Source organism: Euprymna scolopes, chromosome 37, assembly GCF_053919585.1.
Source record: "Euprymna scolopes isolate OS-2025 chromosome 37, ASM5391958v1, whole genome shotgun sequence".
NCBI lineage: Eukaryota > Metazoa > Mollusca > Cephalopoda > Sepiida > Sepiolidae > Euprymna > Euprymna scolopes.
In genome coordinates, this window is record NC_136518.1 from 60,122,731 (window position 1) to 60,149,756 (window position 27,026).

Sequence of the window (27,026 nt, forward strand, 5' to 3'; positions counted from 1 at the left end):
TATAGTAATTTATAAAATATATATGGCGATTAAGCTACACTGAATATTCTGCGTTTCATCCAACTATAGGATTCGTCAGGCTTATGCGTGAATTCTGTCTTTGCTTCTTGTTTTTATATATGTTGAGGATTTCTAGTCGGCCAATCAGCTTTCTAGTATCCACCGCGCCCCTTCCTACCAGCCAATGGGCATGCATTTTATCAAAAAAAGGATCTGTTTTAGAACTAGGTTAGTGGTTTTAGGTGGCCGTTCTCCTTTTTTTTTTCTTTTTTTTTTATACATATAAATATACCTATGTGCACACAACAATGCACATACATATACATATATACATATATATACATATATGCATGTGATCGTTTATGTATATTCATGTTTATTTAATTTATTTATTTGTTTGTTTTCTATTGTTATTGTTAGTTTTAAAGCTATTTTTTATCGCTATCCTAGTGTAAGTTTTATTTTGTGAACACAGTTGTTTGCTATTTCCCGCCTACAGTTAAATAGATTTTGAGGTTCTTTAAAGTACAGGATAGAAAATTTTTCATGGAGGCATAATTTACATGGGTCGTCTAAATGTCTGCCTGTGGTAGCTTGTCTCATTATTTTCCATTCGACTACCGGCGAATGTCCGCTTTCTTTAAGTTCCCAGTATTTATTCGCTAGTGTTGTTTTTATACGGTGTTTTTTATTTTTGAATGTGCTTTTGTGGTCATAGTATCGGGTTTTGAAATCTAAGGAAGTCATGCCTATGTAATATTTCTTGTTATTCGGGTTTTCTTTCGCAAATATTGTTGCTTGATAAACTACGCTTTTTGTTAGACATTTATTTTGGACTGGGCAAAGTGTGCGGTGTCTACAGTTGCATTTATCTTGTTCGTTATTACATAGACATGACTTCCTTAGATTTCAAAACCCGATACTATGACCACAAAAGCACATTCAAAAATAAAAAAACACCGTATAAAAACAACACTAGCGAATAAATACTGGGAACTCAAAGAAAGCGGACATTCGCTGGTAGTCGAATGGAAAATAATGAGACAAGCTACCACATGCAGACATTTAGACGACCCATGTAAATTATGCCTCCATGAAAAATTTTCTATCCTGTACTTTAAAGAACCTCAAAATCTATTAAACTGTAGGCGGGAAATAGCAAACAACTGTGTTCACAAAATAAAACTTACACTAGGATAGCGATACAAAATAGCTTTAAAACTAACAATAACAATAGAAAACAAACAAATAAATAAATTAAATAAACATGAATATACATAAACGATCACATGCATATATGTATATATATGTATATATATATATATATATATATGTATATATGTATATGTATGTGCATTGTTGTGTGCACATAGGTATATTTATATGTATAAAAAAAAAAGAAAAAAAAAAAAAAAAAGGAGAACGGCCACCTAAAACCACTAACCTAGTTCTAAAACAGATCCTTTTTTTGATAAAATGCATGCCCATTGGCTGGTAGGAAGGGGCGCGGTGGATACTAGAAAGCTGATTGGCCGACTAGAAATCCTCAACATATATAAAAACAAGAAGCAACGACAGAATTCGCGCATAAGCCTGACGAATCCTATAGTTGGATGAAACGCAGAATATTCAGTGTAGCTTAATCGCCATATATATTTTATAAATTACTAACTAGCTCTACCTACGTATTGAACACTTTTGAAGTAAATACTTAAAGTTTACGCATAAATCTATACTTTCGTATATTATATTTATGTGAATAAATGAAGTAGTTATATATATATGTATTTCTGTAGAAATATATTTTCTTATTATATATACCAATCCTTATTTAAGAAGCTCAATGTAATTACAGAGCAATATAATGAATAAATGACAAAAAACTATATTCCAAAATTCATGATCCATAGCCTTTGCTTTTAAGCCCCTAAGGGGCATAGGCCATCTACAACTTTGTAGATGCTTTTGTAGCGACACTTCTATTTACAGGGTGAGGGTGCTGACCCCACGCCCAACCTTCCCAGAAGGTACATACAGCGCCTAGTCTTCCCAAATGGTCACCCATCTGGTACTGGCCAGGCTCAACGTTGCTTAACTTCAGTGATTTTGCGAGAACCGGTGTTTCAACGTGATTGTGCCATACTAAAATTCATGATATTGACCATTATTTATTTTAATTTTCGGATTTTTTAATCATGTCAAATCACACTTTATTTCCTTTTGACGGATTGATTGTTGCTATTTCTTCTGATGAGTTAAGGGTATAATAAATTCACTGATTGATATAATAATTAAATGATTGATGTTGTGCTACGAAACAGATACTGTCAAGAATTGTAAATGTCAACTGAATTAAGGGAATAAATAATAAGATGATCAACATCATGAATTTTGGAATATAGTTTTTTTGTCATTTATTCACTAATATATATATATATATATATATGTATATATAAATGCGAGGCTCGCTGTTTGTTTATAAATAAGCTGTTTGAGCACTATAAATGTGATGGACAAATGTTTGCTTAAAATAGACATTTGGCGAGGTTATTTGCAGGCGCCGCTCCCGTGGGTCGATCGGTAGAACTGCTGACTATCAACACGATTGTTCTAGGTTCAATCCTCGGCTTGGGAGAGGTGCTAGTCTAGCAGCACTGATGAGTTGTGATACAACGAAACAGGACTGTATGTCGATGACTACAAATATATATATATATATATATATATATATATATATATATTCAGCCATTCGAATCTTGCTACATTCAGTCACTCTGATGAGTCGTAGATGATGAAACACGTGTCAGTGGATGATTATGTTTTAAAAATAATATATATGCTGCTCCCCATTTACTACGGTATTTTCCCATTGACTATTGTATACTCTTTAACCCTTATCCCCGAGTGGCCTCTGGGCCTTGAAAAGTGGTGACTATATATATATATATATATATATATATATATATATATATATATATATATATCTTTTATTTTCTTCATTTGCCAAAACATAACTTTTATATCCAATTTATATTAAAATGTTGGTGTGATTCTTGGCTATATCCATAGAACCTATCATCGTCTAAAGATGGCTCTACCAAAGCCAGCGATCACGCCACGAGTGTCTGCTTTTCTATTGTAATATTCTAATGAATTTTTCTTGTTTTTCTTTAATGTGACAAAGCTGGGAAAAAAAAAAAATTGAGCCTAATATTTAAAACTATTCTCATTTCAGTTAAGTGTTGACCTAACTGTTGTTAACTTTGGAACAGCTGTAATTGAAGATGTCTTAAAGAAAACAATTATTTTGACAAATAGTGGAGCGTTGGGGACTGAATTCGAATTCGCCAGTAAGTATTCCATTATTCACCATCATCATCATATTCAGTTTAACGTCCATTTTACATACTGACATGTGTTGGACAGCTTTTAGAAATTGGCTTGCAAATAATCCTGTCTCCAGTTGAGTCTTTCTTTGTCCCTCTTTTTTTTTTCAAGTTCATATTTATTATTTCCTCTCATCTTTTCCTTAGTTTTCAGTTTTCTCCTTCATATATGAGAAAGTTTGTATGAGAAAATCCGTGTGTATGCAGGTGTAAAATTCAGGCTGTATCTATGTGTATATGTAGGTGTGTGTATGTTGGTTGGTTGGTTGTTTTGTTTTACGGCATATCAACCCTTTTCAGGTTATTTAATGCCGAATCTGGTGATTTTGAAGAACGATTTTTTAATATAGTATATTTGTTTTTTAAGTCGTATTCTATTTAACCCATAGTTGGGACCCTAACAGGTGCTACCACTCCGGGTCAGAGTAGACCTGGGAGCAATGGCAATTAAAGGGTGGCTCCACACTCCCTAAGGCCTGCAAGCTGGGGCCCTCACCATCGGATATAGTTTAAGGTCATATCCAGGACCGGTGTGTGTATGTGATGTATATATATATATATATATATATATATAGAGAGAGAGAGAGAGAGAGTAAGATGATTGATAATTAAAATTAAAAATCCCAAGGAAGAACAAACAAAATCAATAAATTGTACGATCGTTTCGGAAACAATGTTTTTATTGAGATAGACAATAAGTCTTGGACAATAATTTTATCATTTGGTTTTTTGAAACAAAGTCTCCTCATCAGCAAAAATATTGTTTTTGTTTTTTTAATTTTTAATTTTAATTATAAATTATCAATCAATTTAATCAATATTAAAATAGCTCTAGGATTTCTATACCTATTGAGCTTATTATATATCTACAGTACAACGAACAGTGTTTTATTTTATTTTATTTTATTTTAATTGTATTAATGAATTTACTAATACATTAAAATAAACGCTGCTCTCTAGAATGTTGTTCTAATCCCCTTTATATATATATATATATATATATATATATATATATATATATATATTGAGAGAGAGAGAGAGAGAGCGAGAGAGAGATGTGAGTATGTTACATTGATAAGTCCATGTGTGCACTGCCATAGTAATATTGGATACTTGTGACTTCTTGCCGAACACCAGGACCAGAGGTTCCAGGAGTTTTTTGGTTGCGTCTGAAGAGAGAATTTTTATAGTTAGTCCAGACAGTATGGATGAGTAGTGGCTAAGAAAGAGCTAGTAAGCAGTGAGCAATCCCTTTTATAATTTCCTGTCAGGTGCTCAACTAACACAAAAGATGGTTTCTGATTGGGTAAGCCAGAAACAAAGTTAAATGCCCAACTTAGAAATGAAGCACAAATTCAAATTAGAAACGTTTTAAAAGTATTCATTCTTGTTACATATGTCTCCATTATCCCCCCCCCCCACTGGACGGTGTTCAAAAAATAGTCTCTAACCTAGTAGGTCATGCACTGTCTGCTAAATCCCCGTTGCATTCCCGCAGTGTTGCATCCTGTACTTGTTTTACAAGTACTTCCACAGAATCTGCTCTAATGTACTTACTGCCCTTGTAAAAAGGGTTCAGTCTTAACAGATTATGGATACCCACTGAAGGGTGTTTGCATAAGAAATTTTTGTGGCAAGAGTTGTGTAATCTCCAACCACTATTTTAATTCCAGTTGTAGGTATATATAAGTCCAGGACGACTGGAAACAAGGCCAAGATAAGCGGAGAGCACATACAGCGCCTAGTATTCCCAAATAGTCACTCATCTGGTACTGGTTAAACTCGTTGTTGGTTAACTTAGGAAATCTGGTTAGAACCGGTGTGTCAACATGATTATACCCTTGTACACCCTTATGAAAATACCTTCAATCAAACCAACAAAAAGCAAAATTCCACACCTTCACTGTAGAAGTCCTTAGATGCCGGAGAATAGATAGTTCTTTCCTCGAACGGCTTGCATTTGTAATTCCCTACCTGCTCCTTCGAATGGACTAAAATGCAGAAATTTAAATAAAATGTGAACAAAACTCTTGGTGCACAACTTCCCATTTAGGTTGCTTCTTCCCTATAAATCTGGTTCCTGTCACAAAAATCCATTACATCTCAGTGGCAATATGCCCTGTTTTTGATGAATCAAACATGTATTACTTGTAAATTGTTTGTTGATCTTCATAATTCTTTGTCATAAAATAGGTGTTTTTACAATATTCAAGCTAACATACTTGCGAATTTAATTTGTAAAGTTTCTGAGGAATCTAAAATTTGAATCGAATGTATTTTCCAAGTTAAAATTCAAAGGAAAACTAAAAGCGATTTGATAAATGCTGAGTTAGAAGTAGCAAAATTTTCTTGAAAAAAAAAAAATTTCTGAAATCTAATTTTGTTTAACTTGTTGCAAATTTCAAGAGATTGTCGTTGAAAATTGTGTTTTAGTGCAAACAGAATATTTTATAATCTCTTTTAAAAAAAAATATCCGCTACCAAAATCTGACCAGTATTTAAAACTTCATCTTTTCTTTAAAATAATTATTCGAAAAATATTAAAATTACAGATTTTTATTCTTTTTATTTTCTTCAGATCCAAAAGCGCCTTCTAAGAATCAAGTAAGTTGCATTCTAATTTCAAATTTTAGATTTGATAGATTGGTTCAGTAGCAAAACTTTAAGTTAAGTTTCGGAGTTAAAATAAGCAAGAATTCCTTATTTTTGTGACTATGAAATAAAAAGTTCTTATTCTTACTCAACTTTTCATATTTATCAGATTTACCAGAATACTACCAGAAAAACAGATTTACTAGAATACTAATAGAAAATGCTATTTATCAAATTTATCAGAATGTTACTAGAAAAATGTTATTCATCAAATTTATAAGAATACTACCAGACGAATGTTATTTATAAAATTTACCAGAATATTACCAGAAAAATGTTATTCATACAAATTTATCAGAATAATACAAACAATGCTATTCACTACATTTACCAGAATATTACTAGAAAAATTTTATTCATCAAATTCATCAGAATATTACCAGGCAACTGCTATTTATCAAATTTACCAGAATATTACTAGAAAAATGCTATTCATCAAATTTGTAAGAATACTGTCAGAAAAGTTCTTTACCAGAATACTATCAGAAAACCCTGATTTACAAAAATATTAACAGAAAATGGTATTTATGAAACTTACCAGTATACTAAAAGAAAAATCCTTTACTAGAATACTACTAGAAAAATCAAATTTATCAGAATACTATGAGAAAAATCTGTAGTGCTTATTTAGAATTGCACTTATTTAGGAAAACAAAGATGAAGAAAAACATTTATAACATACCTATTTGTCACGGAATGAAGATGTTATCTTCCAAAAATCAGGAAAATTGATTAATTAGATTTTGTTTTATTTCAGAAAATACCATTTTTACGATTTTTAGCAGTGAATTACTTTTAATAATGATGAGCCTTTGAAAGAAATGAAATAGCTGAATAGAGTTGTTAACCTTTGTCCTTCCTCAATTTCAATTAAATATGACGCCTGGTTTTCTCCCTCATCGGGTACATCATAAAAATTTGATATTTTTAATAATAATAATAAAATCTTACTTGATCAAATTACGTGATTTTTGGAATATACCATCTTCGTTCCATGACAGGTAAGTACATGATAAAAAATGGTCTGTATTTTCTCTACTTTTAATTTTTGCGATGAATGCAAGTCTAAATAAGAACCAAATTTGATAGCATCGTTCTTAATATAATGGATGGAACAATAAATTTGTTGTCCCAAAGAAAACAACACCACGGATTTATTTTAAAACTTTTATTGAAAAAATCAATTCAGGTAACTTGATTATGTAGTAAAGCTGACATATATTCAATGTAGCCGCCTTCAGCCTCAATCCCCACCCTGATTCCGGTCCGGAACTGGAAACATATTTTTTCCACATGCGACAGCAGAAGCTCAACGAATACTCAGCAGATGACGACGATCAGGCTGGCTTTAGTGTTATGGGAGGTCATGTTGGTGATGTTCTCGACATATGATCAAACGAAGTAGTCCAGTAAGTTCAGGTCAGGAGAGGGGGGGAGTAAAGAGAGAAGGGTACAAAGTCGTAGCACTCCTACTGAAGCCAAGCCTGATCTGGATTTGTGGGTCAACGTCAAGTCCTGCTGCCAGACTCAGGGTCTGCCAGCAGCCACCTGATTGCACCAGAAGAGCACCACACTCTTCAACATATTCAGGCACACTTTGGTGTTGACTTTCAAGCCGACTTTGAAGATGTGAGGTTGCATGATATAGCCCTCACTTGAAATCACATCAAAGACCATAACCGTGGCCAGAAACTTTGCTTTCATCACAATGGGCACGTCCTTCAAGTGTTGAACCATCCGGATTAACATTTTGAGGGTGCTAGTAATGGTCCTGTTGTCATAACTTGGATTGGAAGAGAGCATGAGTTGTACAGCGGTATACCTCCGATTTAACTCATTGGAGATTGTGTCACTTTCAGACATGATAGAAGGCTCCTTTCACTCTTGAGATTTGTACACAACTGTCCAACTAGTAGATGGTCAGCAAAAAACAAGGCCGATAACCATTAGTCGCATGCTCTTGTGTAATGAATGAATGTGTGAATGGAGGATTGACATGAAATTCTTAAAGATAAACTAAAATGACCGAAAAATGGGCTGAAATAACTTAAATAAATAAAAAGTAAATGACTTAGAATGACTTTAATGAACTTAAGGATGAATTGAATGACCTTAAGAATGACTTGAATGCTTAAAAAATGACTGGAATCCTTCAAAAACAACTTGAATGATCTGGAGAATGACTTGAATGGCTTTGAGACTAACTGGTTGTAAAGTGGGTGATCATTTTACATTAAATTAATACAGAAAAGTGATTCCCCACTTTATATCACAAAGTTACAAACATAAGTACAGCATGTAGTAAGAACAGATACTACACTTTGATCTTGGCCAAAAGGCCAAGAATAGGGAATTTATTTGCTCCCCCACCGAGCAAATTAGGCACAAGGCCGATTTTTAATGTGAGGAGTGAAGGGTATTGGGGACCAACTCCCCGGGAAGTAGGGGAGCTGGACAGTGACAATGTGTATGAAGGGTCGCCCCTACATTGACCAAAGTCATATATGTGGGGTTGTCCTCCCCATATGGTCCCTGCTTACAGCATCTGACGGAACAGATACTACACCTTGATCTTGGCCAAGAAAAGGGTATTTATTTGCTCCTCCACCGAGCAAATTAGGCACAAGGCCGATTTTTAATACGAGGAGTGAAGGGGAAATGGGGACCAACTCCCCGGGGAATAGGGAGCTGGATAGTGACAATTGGGATGAAGGGTTGCCCCTACATTGACCAAGGTCTTATATGTGGGGTTGTCCCCCCATATGGTCCGTGCTTGCAGCATCTGCCGGAACAGATACTACACTTTGATCTTCATATTCAATTTATTTCGTTTAAAGAAAAAATTACAATTAAAAAAATTTCAATATAAAATTTAAAAAATTTAAAAAAGTAATACCTCCAAAAGACAAAACAAATTTAGGCACAAGGCCCTATAAGATCTGGGGAGGGGAGTGTTGCAGGGTCTTTGTAACTAAAGTAAAAATTGGAGTCTTTGGCGACTTTATTCTTGACTGGCAACATTTACCACAATACCTCATTCACTCTGTGGACTGTAAACTAACTAATGAAAACCCCAGCGTTTTTGCAAGGAAGGATATATACACAATTTCTGTATGTATGTATGTGTGTGTGTGTGTGTGCAAATTTTTTTATAGGGAGGCAAGTTTTTTTTTTTTTTTTTACACAGTGATCATCACTTATCAAGGCCCGGAAGCCACTCAGGGATAAGGGTTATTGCAAGTACATTACGTTAGTGTGGAGATTTGAGGAAGTGTTTACTTAAGGAGGCGGTTCATTAGGAATTTGTTAACATTGGACTTGAACACATCCAAATTGTAGTCAGGTGGGAAGCAGGCAGACGGAACAGAGTTCCACAGGCATGCAGTTCTAAGAAAGAAGCTTTGTTCATGGAATCCGCGTTTTGATTTAGGCACAGATATAGAGTGGGGGAAATTTTTCACAGTGGATTCAGCTAGACGGGTGTTTTTCGTGAAAGATTGGCGAGGGGGGACCAGAGATTGGAGTTCAGACGAGCACCTGCCATGAAAATAACGATAAAACAAGGATAGGCTCGCAACGTCTCTTCTGTGGGAGAGAGGTTGCAGGGTAGAGAAAAGGGCATCCCCCACTAAGCCACGAAGTCTATAGTAAATAGCAATATCACTTGGAGAAAGTGCACCATTTCTTGGAAAAGCCAGTATTGGCTAGTCATACAAAGGAGCTCTGATTTGAGCCGCAAATGCGAAATGTGATTTTGAATATTCGGTCAGAGTTTACTTGTAGGGAAATGTATCCTGATGCCAGGTTGTTCTGACAAACCCCTGTACAGAGAGACCTTCAACAATCGAGGGTAGTGTTGATTCAAGTTCTGTCTAGTAGGTATTCAAGTTATATATGTGTATCTTGTTAAGTGAATATTGACTGTTGCCGCAATTATTTCAATTTTTGGTTGATTAATCAGGTTTGTGTTTAATTGCATAACTACTGATACTATATAAAACATTTTATTTTTATTTTTCAATTCAAGGTAATAATGGAAAATTATTCAAAAGAAGAAAATATAGTTTTTTCAGAAGGTAAGTCATAAAATATGTTTCTATATAAAACTGGGTGTTCCTATTCGGAGTTGCCTGGAAGTCTTTTCGTTGACTCATAAAAATTTTATGACTGTTGTAATGCCTCACTTATTTTGCCTTCAGTTCATTAAAGATATCATGGCCGCCAGCGATTTAAACGTAGAATATTGGATGGAATAGCTTCTAATTAAGCTTTTCCTTTTTTTTTTTTAAGGGAATTGTATAAATAATGAGAAAGAATAACAAAACATTTGTCAAAATATTATAAATGACAAGCATTGTATAGTGTGATCATTGAAATTACATTTAGGCAAAAAGTTTTTTTTTTTTTTTTTTTTTGAGGAAGAGGTTTCGCTAGTTATGAGGGGGAAACATTTTTAATAATAATAGGGGAAAAAATGCGTAAACAATATCTCACTCTCCCACTTGGGTAGCTTAGAAAAAAATATAAAGAATCTCGTCCTTAAAATAAATCGAACAATTAAATCCGGTTTTATACGAATTAGGCTACAGAGGACTACAGTATAATGCTCTAGTGAAAACTGTTCAACTCTGTTGGTCGAAAGTTTTTCCTTTTTTCTCAATTTGGAAGAATTTGTTTTGAACTTTCTATCAAAAGTAGTAATACTCGTCCATTTTTTTGTATTTTTGGTATGGAAGACCCAAAATGCCATGAAAATACATTTCTAAATTTGTGCAGCTATATTTACAAAACGGTTTACATAAATAGCTCTAGTTTCATAATGTTTTATTTTCGATGATTTTGTCTTGTATGATATTCTGTAAATTATTGAAAATAAAATTCGGAAATATAATCTTAACTGTCCCTGTTTTAACATAGATTATGAATGGGCAACAACAATACCTTGCATGAACAAAAAACTGCAAAATATTTATCTAAACTAGCAGGGATGCCCAGCATAGCCCAGTCGTAAAGTACGTTTAAATATGATATTTTAATTTATGCAGATTTCGTATACATCATTATAGAGTTATGCTCTATCAATTTTTATATATTATAAAGTTACGATTTCAAAAATTAAAAAAAATATATCCATGACTTGAGTGAATCAGCTTAAATCGAAACCAAAATCAAAATTTATGAAACAAATAGATATAAGTTGAGTTCCTTCTGCTATAATCGAAACCGAAAGCAAAACTTATAAAGAATTCTTGGTAAAATTACTTATAAAAAAAAAAAAAAGATTACTAGAGCGCTATCAGCTATAATCGAAACTGAAACCAAAACTTATGAACAATTTTCGGTAAAATTATTTATTACAAGAAATGGAAGTCGATAACAAACGACAGTCACGCGGATGTTAGTGTGACACATAAAATAAATAACACATGCGCTATCCTATTAATATATAGATAATATGAATTATATATATATATATATATATATATATATATATATATATATATATATATTATATATATATAGATTATATGAATTATATATAGAGAGAGATTATATGAATTATACATATACATTATACATATATATATATATATATATATAGATTATATGAATTATATATATATATTATATATATATATAGATTATATGAATTATATATATATATATATTATATATAGAGAGAGATAATATGAATTATATATATATATTATATATATATAGATTATATGAATTATATATATATATTATATATATATAGATTATATGAATTATATATATAGATTATATAAATTATATATATATAGATTATATGAATTATATATATATATATATAGATTATATGAATTATATGTATATATATTATATATATATATATATAGATTATATGAATTATATATTATATATATATAGATTATATGAATTATATATATTATATATATATATATATAGATTATATGAATTATATATATTATATATATATTATATGAATTATATATATATATATAGATTATATGAATTATATATATTATATATATATTATATATATATAGATTATATGAATTATATATATATATATATATATATATAGCTAATATGAATTATATATATATTATATATATAGACAGATAATATGAATTATATATATATATATATATATATATATATATATATATATATATATATATATATAGATAGATAGATAGATAGATAGATAGATGATATGAATTATATACCCTCGTCTCAAACATTCAGAAACATAGAGATGTGTTAGTTTGGAAATCAATCTTTAAAAGTTGTTTAATGCGTAGACGTTAAACTGCATATGTTGATAATATGATGGAGAAATACATTCACTTGGTGACTAGAAATACGGAAATATTTTATGAAAAAATATTTCCGTATTTCTTGATGTCCATTGTTTCATTTAAAAGCCTGAAACGGAAGAAACCATATCCTTGTAAATTATCAAATCTCTTTTCTTTCATCACAGTTCATTTTATGATCATACTAGCTGAGAGACCCGACGTTGCTTGGGATTGAATGATGATCAGTGAATGTTCCACACTCCTATATTCCTAATGTCATCGAAATCGGTGAAATCGCCCATTTTTTAATCAAATTGATCGAATGCCTGCTCTAGTTGGGGACCCATTGTCGTGCACCTGGAGAAAGCTTCACACGACTCCCCGCAGTGACTTAGTCCATAATACATTGTAGTTTACATTGTACTGTAGAGAACCTACTGATTATTTTATAAAATTATTTATATATATATAACGGCTTGAATTAAAATTTAAAATGCAAAAGTCAAGTATCATGCTTCAGTTGTGCTCTAAACAGAAACATCCATGTCAAACGTGTCCCTGTTATATCAGAGAACCTACTGCGGATTTTATATGCCGGGCCTTTTTGCGTGTGTGGTAATAATACTTCTCTAATGCACTTGTGGTGTTAGGCTGTATAAGGTGTTAACTTTAGTCGCAATCGATTGCTCCTTCTTTCATCGGATTATTTCGATCATCGATACTTACTGAAGACATTCCAATACAAACCCTATCTAAGAGCACTGATGGATACATATGGTACATTTGTGGAAAATGTCAAAAATCGGCCCAGCCATTTCGGAATCCATAGGGAACGAAATCACACACACACACACACACACACACACACAGTTCCTTTTATATAATATTAGAGATATTGAAAGAACATTTTCTTGCTAACTGTATATGTATTTATTTTCTTCTTAGTTTTAGTCAGTAGAGCACTAGCTGCAAGGCTTATTTCAAGTTTCAATTTATATGGCAATTGGGTTAATGAGTACACATGATGAATGTACTCATGGCTGCATGTGACTGAAGTACTCGTGGGTCCTTTAATAAATGCAGAATTCCAAGCATCCAAAATACTTGAAGCGAACGCGTATTGCCAACGGTAAATACTTAAATTAAAATGCTTGAATATCTCTGGCCTTCTGTTTTCAGTTCAGTCAGTATTATAGGAAGATTCTCCTATTTCCATTATAAAGTGTAAGCCTTCTAAAACCTATGATCTTAACCCCGGGCCAACTATCATTGATTTTACAGCATATCATTATAACATTGCTATTCAAAATAGATGTCAAGAGTGACAGCTATTTTGATCTGCTACTTTCTCCAAATATCCAATTATTAAAGAGGACATAACTCTCTGCCAGAATTGGTTATGCTGCGCAAAGTGCACCTGACCCCCGAGTTAGCATCAGGTTTCCACGTCGTTGCAGTCTAATATGATTTGCTGATTGCATTTCAGTTGGGGAAAGGAGTTGAGGGTGTTTCGTAATGATATATTCTCTACTCTTATGGCTAAATGTGATTGAAACACCATCAGGTCATCAAAGTTAAGCAACGTTCTGCCCGGTCTAGGTTGGTGACTGTCCCAATACCAGGCGCTGTATGTTTGGAGATTAATGCTAATAATTAGAAAGAGGGAGAGAGGCATTGAGCAGAATTAAGATAATTTTGAATGTTCTTTTTAAATATTATTTTAATTAATCTGGCTTTACAAACTCACTTTTTTCATGATTCAGGCATTTAACCCGAACTCAATGGGTGATCCGACGGGTGACAGTTTCTTTTCTGTGACCTCTGTATGGCATTGCTACTTTTTAAGATTAAGTTATTATCTGCTGACAAGTGCTGTTTTAACATGTGTCTTTTAACATGCCTATGAGTCGAGTCTACAGGACAGAACGATAAAGTTGTCACCCTAAAGAAAACAACACTTTATTTTAAAACTTTTATTGATTATATATCTATAGCTGACATCTATTCAATGTAGCCACTTTCAGCGCCAATCACCGCTTCGATACGAGTTCGGAACTGGGAGCATGCCTTTTCCATAAGCGCCGGTGGGAGCTTGGCAAATACTTGGTAGATGGTGCTGATCAGGCTGGCTTTGGTGTTGTGGGAGGTCATGTTGGTGATGTTCTCGACGTATGACCAAACGAAGTAATTCGGCAGGTTCAGGGAGTGGGGGCAGTGATGTAACCCAACCTCCTATGATGGCCGACAATTGCCCCAGTAGGGTGCGAATGAGAACTGAATTTGGGGTGCTAGGCTGTATAAGGTGTTGAGTTTAGTGAGAATCTAGTTTTCGTTTATGTGAGCGATTCCAGGGTACCAGCTGGTGGCCTTGCTGGTTAAAAACGGTTTATTTGTTGATGCAAAATTTTTTAATTTTTTTTTTTACACAGTCACCACTTATCAAGGCCCGGAAGCCACTCAGGGATAAGGGTTATTGCAAGTACATTACGTTAGTGTGGAGATTTGATGAAGTGTTTACTTAAGGGGGCAGTTCATTAGGAATTTGTTAACATTGGACTTGAACACATCCAAGTTGTAGTCAGGTGGGAAACAGGCAGACGAAACAGAGTTCCACAGGCGTGCAGTTCTAAGAAAGAAGCTTTGTTCATGGAATCCACATGATTCAAAATACATGCAGGAAAAAAAAAATTTGGGAACATTAATAATAATATTGTTTTTTTTTTAAATGAATCGTTACCTGTTGTTGAGTAATGTTTTGTCTTCAAATTGACCTTCAACATCAAGGCCGTCGTTTTGGCCGGTATAGAAAAACAGATAATGGAAAAATTTAATTCCTGTCAGGGCAATCACCTAATTAACATGCCAATCAAGGCGAATCAGAGTATGACGTAATGAAGAGGGATTGGTTAAATGAGAACCCCAGACTCGCCAAACCTCACCCACTCCCTATCTATAAAAATAGCAATTTTTCAATCTATTGAGAGTAGAAAAAAAACCCAGTTGGAGTCGAAAGTCGGATCTGTCACCACTCGTGCCCCCCCCCCTCCGTTTACCGACCATCCAATAAAGAGAATGTCGGTTATCAGAAAAGTTCCCGTTTGAGTTGCTATTTAAGCAGAGTGCTGGTGGAAGAAAAGACATTGCATATATTTTTTATTTTCCTATTCTCCTGTTTCTAATTGTACAAAAATAACATTTTTCTTGTAATCAGAATTTATTTTGATAATTAATCCACACAAACGAAAACCCAAGTTTGCATCTGGAGTCAGTTATTCGTCGCTTACAGAACTTGTTGGTTGGTTGTTTTTGTTTTACCGCATATCAACCCTTTTCAGGTTATTTAATGCCGAATCCAAAGATTTTGAAGAAACATTTTTTAATAGAATATATTTGTTTTCAAGTCGGTTTATATTTAACCCATAGTTGGGGCCCTAACAGGTACTACCACTCCGGGTCAGAGTGGACCTGGGAGCAATGGTAATTAAAAGGTGGCTCCACACTCCCCAAAGCCCGCAAGCTGGGGCCTCACCACTGGATATAGTTTAAGGTCATATCCAGGACCTACAGAACTTGTGATTAACTTGCAGATGAATGCTACCAAATTGAAGTAATCTCTTTCAGCAAGCAAGAGGAGAGGGTGGCCAACCTAATGCTCTGCATCTGACCTGCAGCGCACATCTTTTCTGGAAACTTTGTGTTGAGTAATTTGGACTTTTTGAGATTTTTTTTTTTCTCTTTGGTATGTCTTCTTATTTTTGCTCTTTACCTGTGAGTCGGTGTTGAAGCAAGAACTACAGGGGTCTCATTCCAACCCAAATTAACATAGAAGCAGCAGTGACCACTCTATTGCACTTCTGTGAGTGTTCGAATCGGAACCATCTAGGACTATACTTATGTACCAGTGAACATTACCGTCTTCCTCATGTTATGTTTTTGATTCTGGGGGAGACTGGGTTTTCATTGTGTTATACTGAGAGAAAGGTATAAAGCCATAACATTCCTTCTGAAGCCAAGCCTGGGTCTCTTTGGACTTGTGGGCCAGCGCCGAGTCTTGTTGCCACACCCAGGGTCTGTCAGCGGCCACCTGATTACACCAAGGAAGCAGCCACTCTTCAGCACATCCAGGTACACTGGTGTTGATTTCTAAGCCGACTCCGGAGATATGAGGTGACATGGTGTGGCCTTTACTTGAAACCGCACCAAAGATTGTTATTAGTAGCAATCCAGCGATGCATTTTGAAGGTGCTGGCAATGGTCCTGTTGTCATGACTTGTATCAGTACAGCAGTGCATCTCTTATCTCACTCGTTGAACATTGTGTCACTTTCAGACATGATAGAAGGTTCCTATCGCTCTTGGGATTTGTGCACAACTGGCCAACTAGTAGATGGTCTGCAACAAAAAAAAAAAAGAAAAAGAAAACGGATTTTCATCAAACGGAAATGGAATCGTTGTCTTTCTATGGTGACAATTTTCCACTCTGTATCTGCTCTAGCTTTATATAAAAACGTACATCTGTGCCATTTGTAATCTTCTTAAAATGCGAAGATACAGAATTCTGAAATTATATCCTTATCTCATAAATTATCAAACATAAATTCCTTGAAACAAAAAAATCTTGTTCACCATTCACCAATAATAGCTATTTTGAAGGTCCATCTGGAGAAGGTCGAGGGTTACATACATGTGAGAATAACAGCGAAGATGAGAATAGTAGTCCGAACAATCCAAATAATACAAATAAATTGCTTGTGTTTGCACAATGAAGAAAGGAAACCTAAATCATCTCCATAACATAAAGAAAATAACGGAACATTTTCATCATCTGCTATTTTAAAATTTCATACTAATCAGCGCTAATTTCCTCTTCGTCTTCAGTACCTTCTGCATATTAAAGATGAATTTAATTATAGATAACAATTTGTCTCCCAGTTTCGCACAGTTTATCAGCTTTCAAGTTAATTTAATTGTGAATTAATTATGGATTTAACGTTTCTGAATTTTTGAGATGAGGATTGGTTATTCATATTATTATTCATCGGACTACTGCTCTCATCTTGAGTGCGATTTTCACAACGTTTCGGTCGATGTAACCTCCGACCTTCTTCAGGTGTATCTTGTCAAACTTGGAAATGTTTCTGCCGAACTCGGGAATTTGGACGGAATTTCAAGCGGAATCTCTCGTCAATGACCATCCCTCTTGAAAAAGCCTGCATAAATCAGGCGAAACGTTGAGTACTCAGGTCCTTTCACCTCCGTTTTATTTCATATATATATATATATATATATATATATGTGACTACGTCATTTAATCACATAAATTAATATACAAAAGTATAAATTTATGTGTGACTTTATTTACTTCAACAGTGCTCAATACCTAGATAGAGCTAGGTAGTAAGTTTCTATTTACAATGCCTCCCCACGGGACAGAGTAAGACATCGGGGTCGTTTTTTAACGTGGAAAAAAAGGAACAAAAATTAAAAATTGTCTCAATCGTGGAGGACTTCTCCTCCACTAACAGGAAATAAGAAATTGAAATGCAGCATCTGAAGAAGAGATACTACACTGTGATCTCGGCCCAAAGCTAGGTAGTAAGTTATAAAATATATATGGCAATTAAGCTACACAGAATATTCTGCGTTTCATCCATGCTAGGATTCATAAGCCTGATGAATCCTAGCGTGGATGAAATGAAGAATATTCTGTGTAACTTCATTGCCATATATATTTTATAACTTACTATATATATATATACTTATATATATATATATATTTACAAAGGAGTTACCACTTATCAAGGCCACTCGAGCATAAGGGTTAATAAACAGTGGCCGATTGGACAATGTCGTAATAATTGTTAGTAGTGGAAATTTGGTAAATTGGATTACCTAAGGGTAACGGCTCATCAAGAACTTGTTTACGTTGGACTTGAAGACGACCATATTATAGTCAGCTGGAAAGTAGGTAAAAGGAAGAGAGTTCCACAGGTGTGCAGTTCTAAGAAAGAAACTTTGTTCATGGCATCTACGGTTAGGTTTACGCACAGATAAAGAGTGGGGGAAATTATTGATAGTGTTTTCAGATAGACGAGTGTTTTTTGTGAAAGTTTGGCGAGGGGGGGGCATAGATTGGAGCTCAGACGAGCATTTGCCATGAAAATAACGATAACGCAGAGACATGCTCGCGACGTCTATTCTGTGAGATAGAGGTTGCAGGGAAGAGAAAAGGGATTCTTCCTCTAGGCTACGAAGTTTGTTTTGAACTCTGTCAAGGCAGGATAAGTCTTTTTAGCAGCTCCTGCCCAGATGTGGCAACAAGAGAGAGAGAGAAAGAGAAAGAGGTTAGGTCTGCCGGGCCTAGATAGGTAGTCTCATTCCTGATATTTTTGTAAGAAAAAAAAATGGATAATTTTCTTATAAAGTTTTCTTATATATCGTTTATTTACATTTACTTCTTACAGTATTTTTAACACCATGTGTGTGGCATCCGTCAGTCGAAACGACTATGGATCAGCGCCGTATTAAGATGTTGCCTATTTGCATCCTTTTGTGTGACTGTAGAGACCAATTCTTGATTTGCATAGTCTGCCACAGCCTTGACATACGAAGGTTGTTATGCAATTTGCCGCTTCGTCCGGCTGTTCCGCCTGTACACTCGCTCTTCTCCTAGCTCTCTTTGCAGCATTTTCAACATGGAGGGTCCTCTCGCTGATGATAATCCCCTGGCGTATCATTTTCCTCCAGGCAGTTCTGTCAGCTGCAGAGGATTCCCATGTATTCCTGTCCACCGAGAGAGCCTTCATGTCACGCTTGCAGACATCCCTGTAGCGAAGATGGGGTTATTTTAACACCAATATGGAGTTAAATCAAGAAATAAAAAAAATTCAACAGAGCAAAATAAATTGTTTCAGAGTATCAAGATAATTTCCGATGCTTTTCAAAATGTTTACGAATTAGCTTGGTTGACAGAATGACAGACTGAAGCCCCCAAAGTTTTGGTTCCGATTTCCAGTCATGGCGTCCATTTTATCCGTTTAGAAAGTATTGTTTACTCTAAAAATGTAGTTTAAATAATATTTTTCATTTGTTAAAGAAATGGAGATATTCGTTTACCAAAAATTCAAAATACAGATACACATTCAAACAAACAAAGTGCCGGCCATAACATAAGTGGATATATAGTCTTTAAAAGGTGTCCACCTTTAAAACCATATTAAAAAATAAAACACTTTTAATCCATGTTAGTTAGTTAGAAAATTATTTTACTAGTAAGTTTAATTAATCACGTGCGATCACTCTTTTAGTCTGCTTCCAAGAATTCACGCTAGTTCTAATATTATTTTCAGGGATCATCAGTTGTTTATCATGAAGCACTGTTTCGAAGATTAAAAAACAAAACACTTTATTAAATCATGGCTTTACAGCAGCACCTCTCTTAAAAATAAAATGAGAAAAAAAATCATTACGGATATTAGATCTACTTTTCTTGCTCCAAATTAATTTGGCAACTTATTCATGTTATTATATATATATATATATATATATATATATATATATATATATATATATATATATATATATATACATATATATATATATCTTCATTACCTATGTCATTCGTCTTTGCCCCCTCCCCAAATATTTATAGATTTTATCTGATATTACATTCAGCACAAAATTCAAAATATGGATAGACATGCAAATATATCTTAGCTTTATATATAACTAGCGGGGGTACTCGGCGTTGCCCGGGTGTTTCGAGGTGTGTGTGCTCGAGCGGGGGGGGGGGTAATCAAAACATAAGAATAAGCGAAGTAAATATTTAAAAAAAAAAACATAAAAGAACTAACGTAAGGCAAACGAACGATGTTAAATGTAAAAATGGGAAAAACAAAAAAAAAACGCGAAAAAGAAAACAGAAAAATCAACGTCAAAACTTCTTTAAGAAATCTGAAAAATAACCCCCCCCCCCAAAAAAAAAACACTGGCTTAAATAACCCTGTTTCAATATTAAAATTGAAAAAAAAAAGACACCTCACACCACGATTCGAACCCAAAACCTTTAGATAATGAGGCCGCACTTTAAGCAACTGAGCTAAGATGACGTCGACAAAATTGGATTGTTTTTTTTAAATTTAGATCAAATCATGTTCCGACGTCATATGACGCATGCGTAGAAGTGAACTTATCATGGGAGGACGGTTTTTACTGACCCCTCCCTGTAGAAAACTGATGATTTTAGGGTGAAGAAATTAATGTTTTTGGCCAGTTTTTCGATATTTGTCGGGCGAATGATCGAACTTTAAAATCATACCAATCTCGTGAAAATCCGTGACCCATGTCGAAAGTTTATGTGAGACATACAAGCACACATACATACAAACATACACACATTTTCGCTTTTATATATATAGATAGATAGAAGATAGAAGATAAATGATTTATTCTAGACAGAAATGTTTTATATTTGTAGACAAAATTTTCTGCTTGTAATTGTAACAAAATTCAATATACGGGAAGTCATACAAAGAAAACGCTACTTATGTTATAAGTAGATTAAAATTGTATTTGTTGATTAAAAAATAAATAATTGACTTGTTTACAAAGTGTAGTTTTTTAATTGGCTGGAGGGTCATATCATAGTGTGTGTAGTGTACGATGCCTAGAAGCCGTACTGTCTCGAACCAAAGTTTGTTTTTATTTTTTTTTTTATAGAAGTCTTTATCAGAAGAGTAAATAAGCCATAAAATATTCAGAAAATGCCAATAACTAAATATTTTCTCTGCATGGAACAAGATACATGGTGGAACAATAAATTTGTCGCCCTAAAGAAAACAACACTACGGCTTTATTTTAAAACTTTATTAGAAAAATTAATTCAGGTAATATGATTATGTAGTAAAGCCGATGTCTATACAATGTAGCCGCCTTCAGCTTCAATCACCGTCTTGATACGGGTCTGGAACTAGGAGCATGTCTTTTCCACAAGCGCTGGTGGGAACGCGGTGAATAGTCGGTGGATGGCGACGATCAGACTGGCTTTGGTATTGTGGGAGGTTATTGTTGTGGGGTATAAATCACCCCTATTTGAGAACTAAATGGAATCAACCACTCCTATGAATACCACTGGTTTCAGAGACTAGATGGAGACATTCATACCATGTTTAACCGCATGCTACAAACACGTTCCTCTCATACCACTTTAGTGGCTCCTGTATTCTTTATGATAAATACATATTATATTTTATACACTTTACATTAATTGTGGTTTCTTTCATTTGTGACCCCTAGCACAGATCTGCAACAGTTATATTGGTGATGCTTTTGATGTATGTCCGGCGGGTTCAGGTCGGTAAAGGAGCAAGGGCAGGGAGAGGAGGGTACAAAGTCATAGCACTTCTTCTGAAGCAAAGCCTGGGTCTCTTTGGACTTGTGGGCAAGTGCCAAGTCCTGCTGCCATACCCAGGATCTGCCAGCAGCCACCTTATTGCATCAGGGGATCACCACACTCTTCAGCACATTCAGGTCCACTATGGTGTTGACTTTCAAGCCGACTTAGAATATATGAGGTTGCATGATGTAGCCCTCACTCGAAACCACACCAAAGATCATAACCCTGGCTGGAAACTTCATTGGGCTGTGCTCTCAAGCATTGAACCGTCTGAATTTGCATTTTGAGGATGCTGGCAATGGTCCTGTTATCATAAGTTGGATTGTCAGAGAGCTTGAGTTGTACAGTGGTGTATCTCCGATCTCGCTCGATGAACATTGTGTCACTATTAGACATGAGAGAAGGCTCCTATTGCTCTTGGGATTTGTACACAACTGGCCAACTAGTAGATGGTTTGCGACAAAAAAAAAGAAAACCAGTTTTCATCAAACAGAAATGAAATCATGGCTTCTTTTCTAGGGTGTTAATTTTATCGTTTCACCCTGTATTTACTCGTTATATATACAGACAGCTGCTGCTACTGCAAAAGAATCAACAATATCTCCGCTAAAGTATATATTTGATGATAGCCCTTAAGACAAGATTTCAAAACGAATCCATTATTATCCCCAAAATTATTACGCAGCAATGGAGACAAAGTCGGTAAATAATACTAGAGAATTTGATAGTCACAACATTCTGCAAATATTTCTTTTCGTTTCTTGTGTTGAGAGCATCATCAGCAAATCATTTTTTTATATATAAAGCAAAGCGAATGTTTCCCCCATTTCGTTGACCGTTTTAACTTGTGAACCAAAAGCTGTAAATGCTAATCTTTTCCACAAGCCACCTATGCCAATTTCCGATGCATGTTATTACTTACTTGCTTCCCCACGAGGGCAGAGTGAGGCACAAGGTCGGGTAAAATCCAGCCTCCCCCCCCCAAAAAAAAAGGGGCACTCTGGATAGGAACAAAAATTAAAATTATCTCAATCATGAAGGATTTCTCGTCCACTGATCTAGGACAGAAAAGGTGAAGTATAATATCAGAATAAATACTATGTTTTCAGGAAATGTGCATCGTTTTATTTGATTTAAAACCGTCCTAACTTACAGAAAGCCAGATGTGCGCTTAAATCTAAACGCAAATTCCATGCACAAAGCTTCTTTCCCAGAACTGTCCGCCTGTGAAACACTGTTCCACTGGCCTGCTTCTCGGTTGAATACAACATGATAACCTTCAAATCCAATGTAAACAAGGTCGAGCTATTCCCATAAATAATCAGATTCTACTCAATTTACACCATTAACAATTATTACATTAACACCTTACATTCATTAGCCCTTATCCTCGAGTGGCCTTTGGGCTTTGATAAGTGGTGCTTCTCCAAAAGAAAAGGTATTTTCGGAACGTCTGTTGCTTGCTTGTTTTAAAACAGCAAAAGTAACTACTCACTCCTACTGACCTATATAATATAAGGGCCGTTCCAACAGTAAAGCCGGCCCTGTCGGTGGGGCATTAGAATATTAAAAAAAATGTATTAAAAAACAAAACAAAACAAAAAAAACATTGAAATAAGTGGTTGTGTAAGCACATATTTACCCAGACAAACAATTTCCTGTTTTGAAAATGGCAGTCTTAAAAACTTAAAGGTGTAGTCTAATCTGTAAACACTGCTATGTTACGTTTTCCAACGTGTTTACATGGTGGAACGATAAAATTGTCATCCTAGAAAAGACGACATGATTTCATTTCGTTAATAATAAAACAATAACAAAATTAACTTATATATATATATATATATATATATATATATATATATATATATATATATATATAATCCTATTAATATATAATTAGAGATTTTCTTTCATTCATCACAACTTTTTAATACATAATCGATATATTGTTGTGGAATTTGTCTTATTTCTAACTATCAGATATTAACTACTTTTACAGAGTGGGACGATAAAATTGTCGCCCTAGAAAAAACAACATGATTCCATTTCCGTTTGATGAATCCCGGTTCTCTTTTTTGTAGCAGATCATCTACTAGCTGTTGATATGAATCCCAACAGTGACACGAGCCTCCTATCATGTCTGAAAGTGACACAACGTTTAACGAATGAGATCGAAGATGTGCCGCTGTACAACTCATGCTCTCTACCGATCCAAGTTATGAAAACGGGACCATTGCCAGCACTCTCAAAATGCATCGCTGAATTGCCATGAATAGCAGGGATGTGCTCAGAGTGATGAAAACAAAGTTTCCGGCCATGGTTATGGTCTTTGGTGTGGTTTTAAGTGAGAACCACATCATGTCATCTCACATCTTTAAAGTTGGTTTGAAAGTCAACACCAAAGTGTATCTGAATGTGCTGAAGAGTCTGATGATCTACTGGTGCAATCAGGTGGCCGCTGGCAGACGTTGAGGAAAACTCAGTGCTGACCCATAAGTCCAAAGAGACCCAGGCTTGGCTTCAGAAAGAGTGCTACGACTTTGTACCCTTCTCTCACTGGTCCTCCTCCTCTCCCGACCTGACCCTGCTGGACTACTTCGTTTGGTCATACGTCGAGAACATCACCAACATAACCTCCCACAACATCAAAGTCAGCCTGATCGCTACCATCCACCGAGTATTCACCAAGCTCCTGCCGGCACTTGTGGAAAAGGCATGCTCCTAGTTCCGAACATATATCGAGGCGGTGATTGAGGCTGGAGACGGCTACATTGAATTGATATCAGCTCTACTACATAATCAAGTTACCTGAATTGATTTTTTTCAATAAAAGTTTTGAAATAAAGCTGTAGTGTTGTTTTCTTAAGGGTGACACTTTTATCGTTCCACCCTGTACTTCATGGATAAAATTGTTGAGGAGGTTATACAAGCAGCTCTCATGCAGTCTTATTAGTTTATTGTTTATAAGATATATTACCCAGAACGAGTGATTTAAAAAAAAAATTTTAACTGTCAGTATCAATTATTTCTTTAAATCAACATATTCAATTTCTTTATGTTTATTATTGGTTTATTGTTTGAAAGATATATTACCCAGAACGAGTGATTTTTTAAAAAACTTTCTGTATTAATTATTTCTTTAAAGAAACATATTTTCTTTTTTTATGGTTATTATTATATTTTAAAAAATTGTAGTTTCTGTAAATAAACATATTTCAATGAAAATAACCCTTGTTCAAATATTCTTGTATGTTGACCTATATTTTCCTTAATGTCTAGATTAGGCTATATCGTTAATTTCATGACACTTTCAAAACAGGAAATCGTTTGCCTAGGTAAATCTGCGCTTACATCGTGGATTTTATGCTGATATAGTTTGAAAAATAATTTTTGTAAACTTTGGAGGGTGTCTATTTATTTGCTTCCTAACGAGGAAAGAATTAGCCACAATGTTCGTTTTTAATGTAGAAAAAATCCAGCTAATAAAACAAGTACAAACTTTTTATTGAACAAAAGGTATTAACAAATAAAACATGAATTAAATATGTTTTGAAAAATTATTAAAATATATTAATTTATCATCGGTAAATCTGATATTGAACAAAAAAAATACTATAATAATTATTGGATTGTATTATCAAAATACACAGAAAATATACTTTTCAAACGGTCGTTGACCTTTTTGCTAGGAGCAAAATGTAGTAGCTGTTCTGATAGTACCTGTCAACTCTGATTGCTCTGACATGAATTTATAAACACCCATTGATCTAAATCAAGCTAGAGATTGCCGTTTTTTCATAATACATTTTTCAACAATACTTGCCTCTCCCCGACGACAGTAAACTCGTTTTAGTTTTTAATTTTTATTTGTTTGCATATTTTTTAAACTTCTACAGAAAAAACAAATGAAATTTTGATTATAAGATAAACAAATTTTAAATAATTTTCAATTAAAATATAAATTATCCTTCTTACTGATTTGATTTTTTGGTACTCCTGCGGTATTTTACCCACCAATTTCACGATCTTAGCCGAGCGTTGATCGACATCCGTTAGAAAACGCCGGAATATGGCGAGCGGTACGATACTCTATCAGCCAATCAGGGCACTTCAAACGAACGCGCAGCAAACGAATAATTTTCATTGGAATTACACACATAGCGTTTCATTTCAGTTATTTTATTGTTCAAAGTAAAAATACACAGCCTTTCATTTCAGCTATTTAATTTAGCGACAAAAAAAAAAAAAAAACCCCGGGAGCTGTTGGAAACATATTTATGCGAATTTATGTGGAGACAAAAATTTGGACACAACCCTTTTGTCTCCATAATAAATCAAATCGCGGAAGGCTACCCGGTTGGGAAGGAGCTTCTTTCCACATCCTCTGAAAACCCTTTGCTCCCTACTTTACCTCTACAGTCAGTAGAAAATCTTCCAGTCGGAACTAAAGATAAACAGTAATTGTTGTCCCCCACCTACAAACATTACTGAAAAAAAACAAAAAAAAACATTGTTGTTACTGTTTAATAACGTTTTGTTAAAAACGAACAAAAAAAAAACATTGAAGTGTTTATTACTGTTGCTTACCCCCCCCCACCAAAAAAAAAAGCTATCGGAAAACAAAATAAACCAAAAAAAAAAAAAATATTCAACAAAATAAATTTATTTTACTTTAAAAAAACTTACGGTAAATGTTTGTGATTTATTTTATCCAAATTTTTTGTATTAATTTTATCCATTTTGTTGTGTGTGTGTAATATCTTTTCCTTGTAATGTTGTTGCTATTCACATACTTTTAGCGTTCTTGCACCGTAGCTCCGAATTCTCGGCTTTCATCGGCGTTAACGCTGAAAGCGTTCGTCAACGCTCGGCTAAGATCGTGAAATCGGTGGGTAAAATACTGCAGGAGTACCGATTTTTTAGTAATGATTGTTGTGTTGGTAGGACTAAATATTTAAAACAAAAAATAAACCGTAGCAAAGTCTGATATAGTGAAAATAACACAGTGCTACAATAACAAAAGGAAATTGGTTAGTCAGAATCAAAGTTTGATGTGTCAACTAAAATACTATTAAGGTCCAATTTAAAAAATCTCACAAAATAACTTAAATGCTTGATGTGGTTAGCAAATAAACTGCCAAGAATATGCTGTACCTCTTCTCTATATAATTCTAAGTTTTTGTATCTGCTTTTCAATCAATGACCCTTCAAGAGAAGCCATCATCATTATGCTACATTTCACTTATTCCTCTTTCATTCATTTAACGTCAATTTTCTCTTGTTCAGGGCT

General features: G+C 34.4%; 1 protein-coding gene and 1 pseudogene across 3 annotated transcripts in view; one reads left to right on the forward strand and one right to left on the reverse strand.

Moving 5' to 3' along the window:
• The window catches only part of LOC145261207 (cilia- and flagella-associated protein 74-like), a 2,330,915-nt gene that overhangs the window by 327,927 nt on the left and 1,975,962 nt on the right, over nt 1-27,026 (forward strand). For all 3 annotated transcript variants that reach the window (XM_080119545.1, XM_080119548.1, XM_080119547.1), the window contains exons 18-20: nt 3,236-3,350; nt 5,965-5,990; nt 10,066-10,114. In XM_080119545.1, coding sequence (XP_079975671.1) covers nt 3,236-3,350; nt 5,965-5,990; nt 10,066-10,114 — 190 coding nt within the window. The remainder of the gene's footprint in view (nt 1-3,235; nt 3,351-5,964; nt 5,991-10,065; nt 10,115-27,026) is intronic.
• On the reverse strand, nt 8,253-8,389 carry LOC145261344 (U2 spliceosomal RNA; annotated as a pseudogene).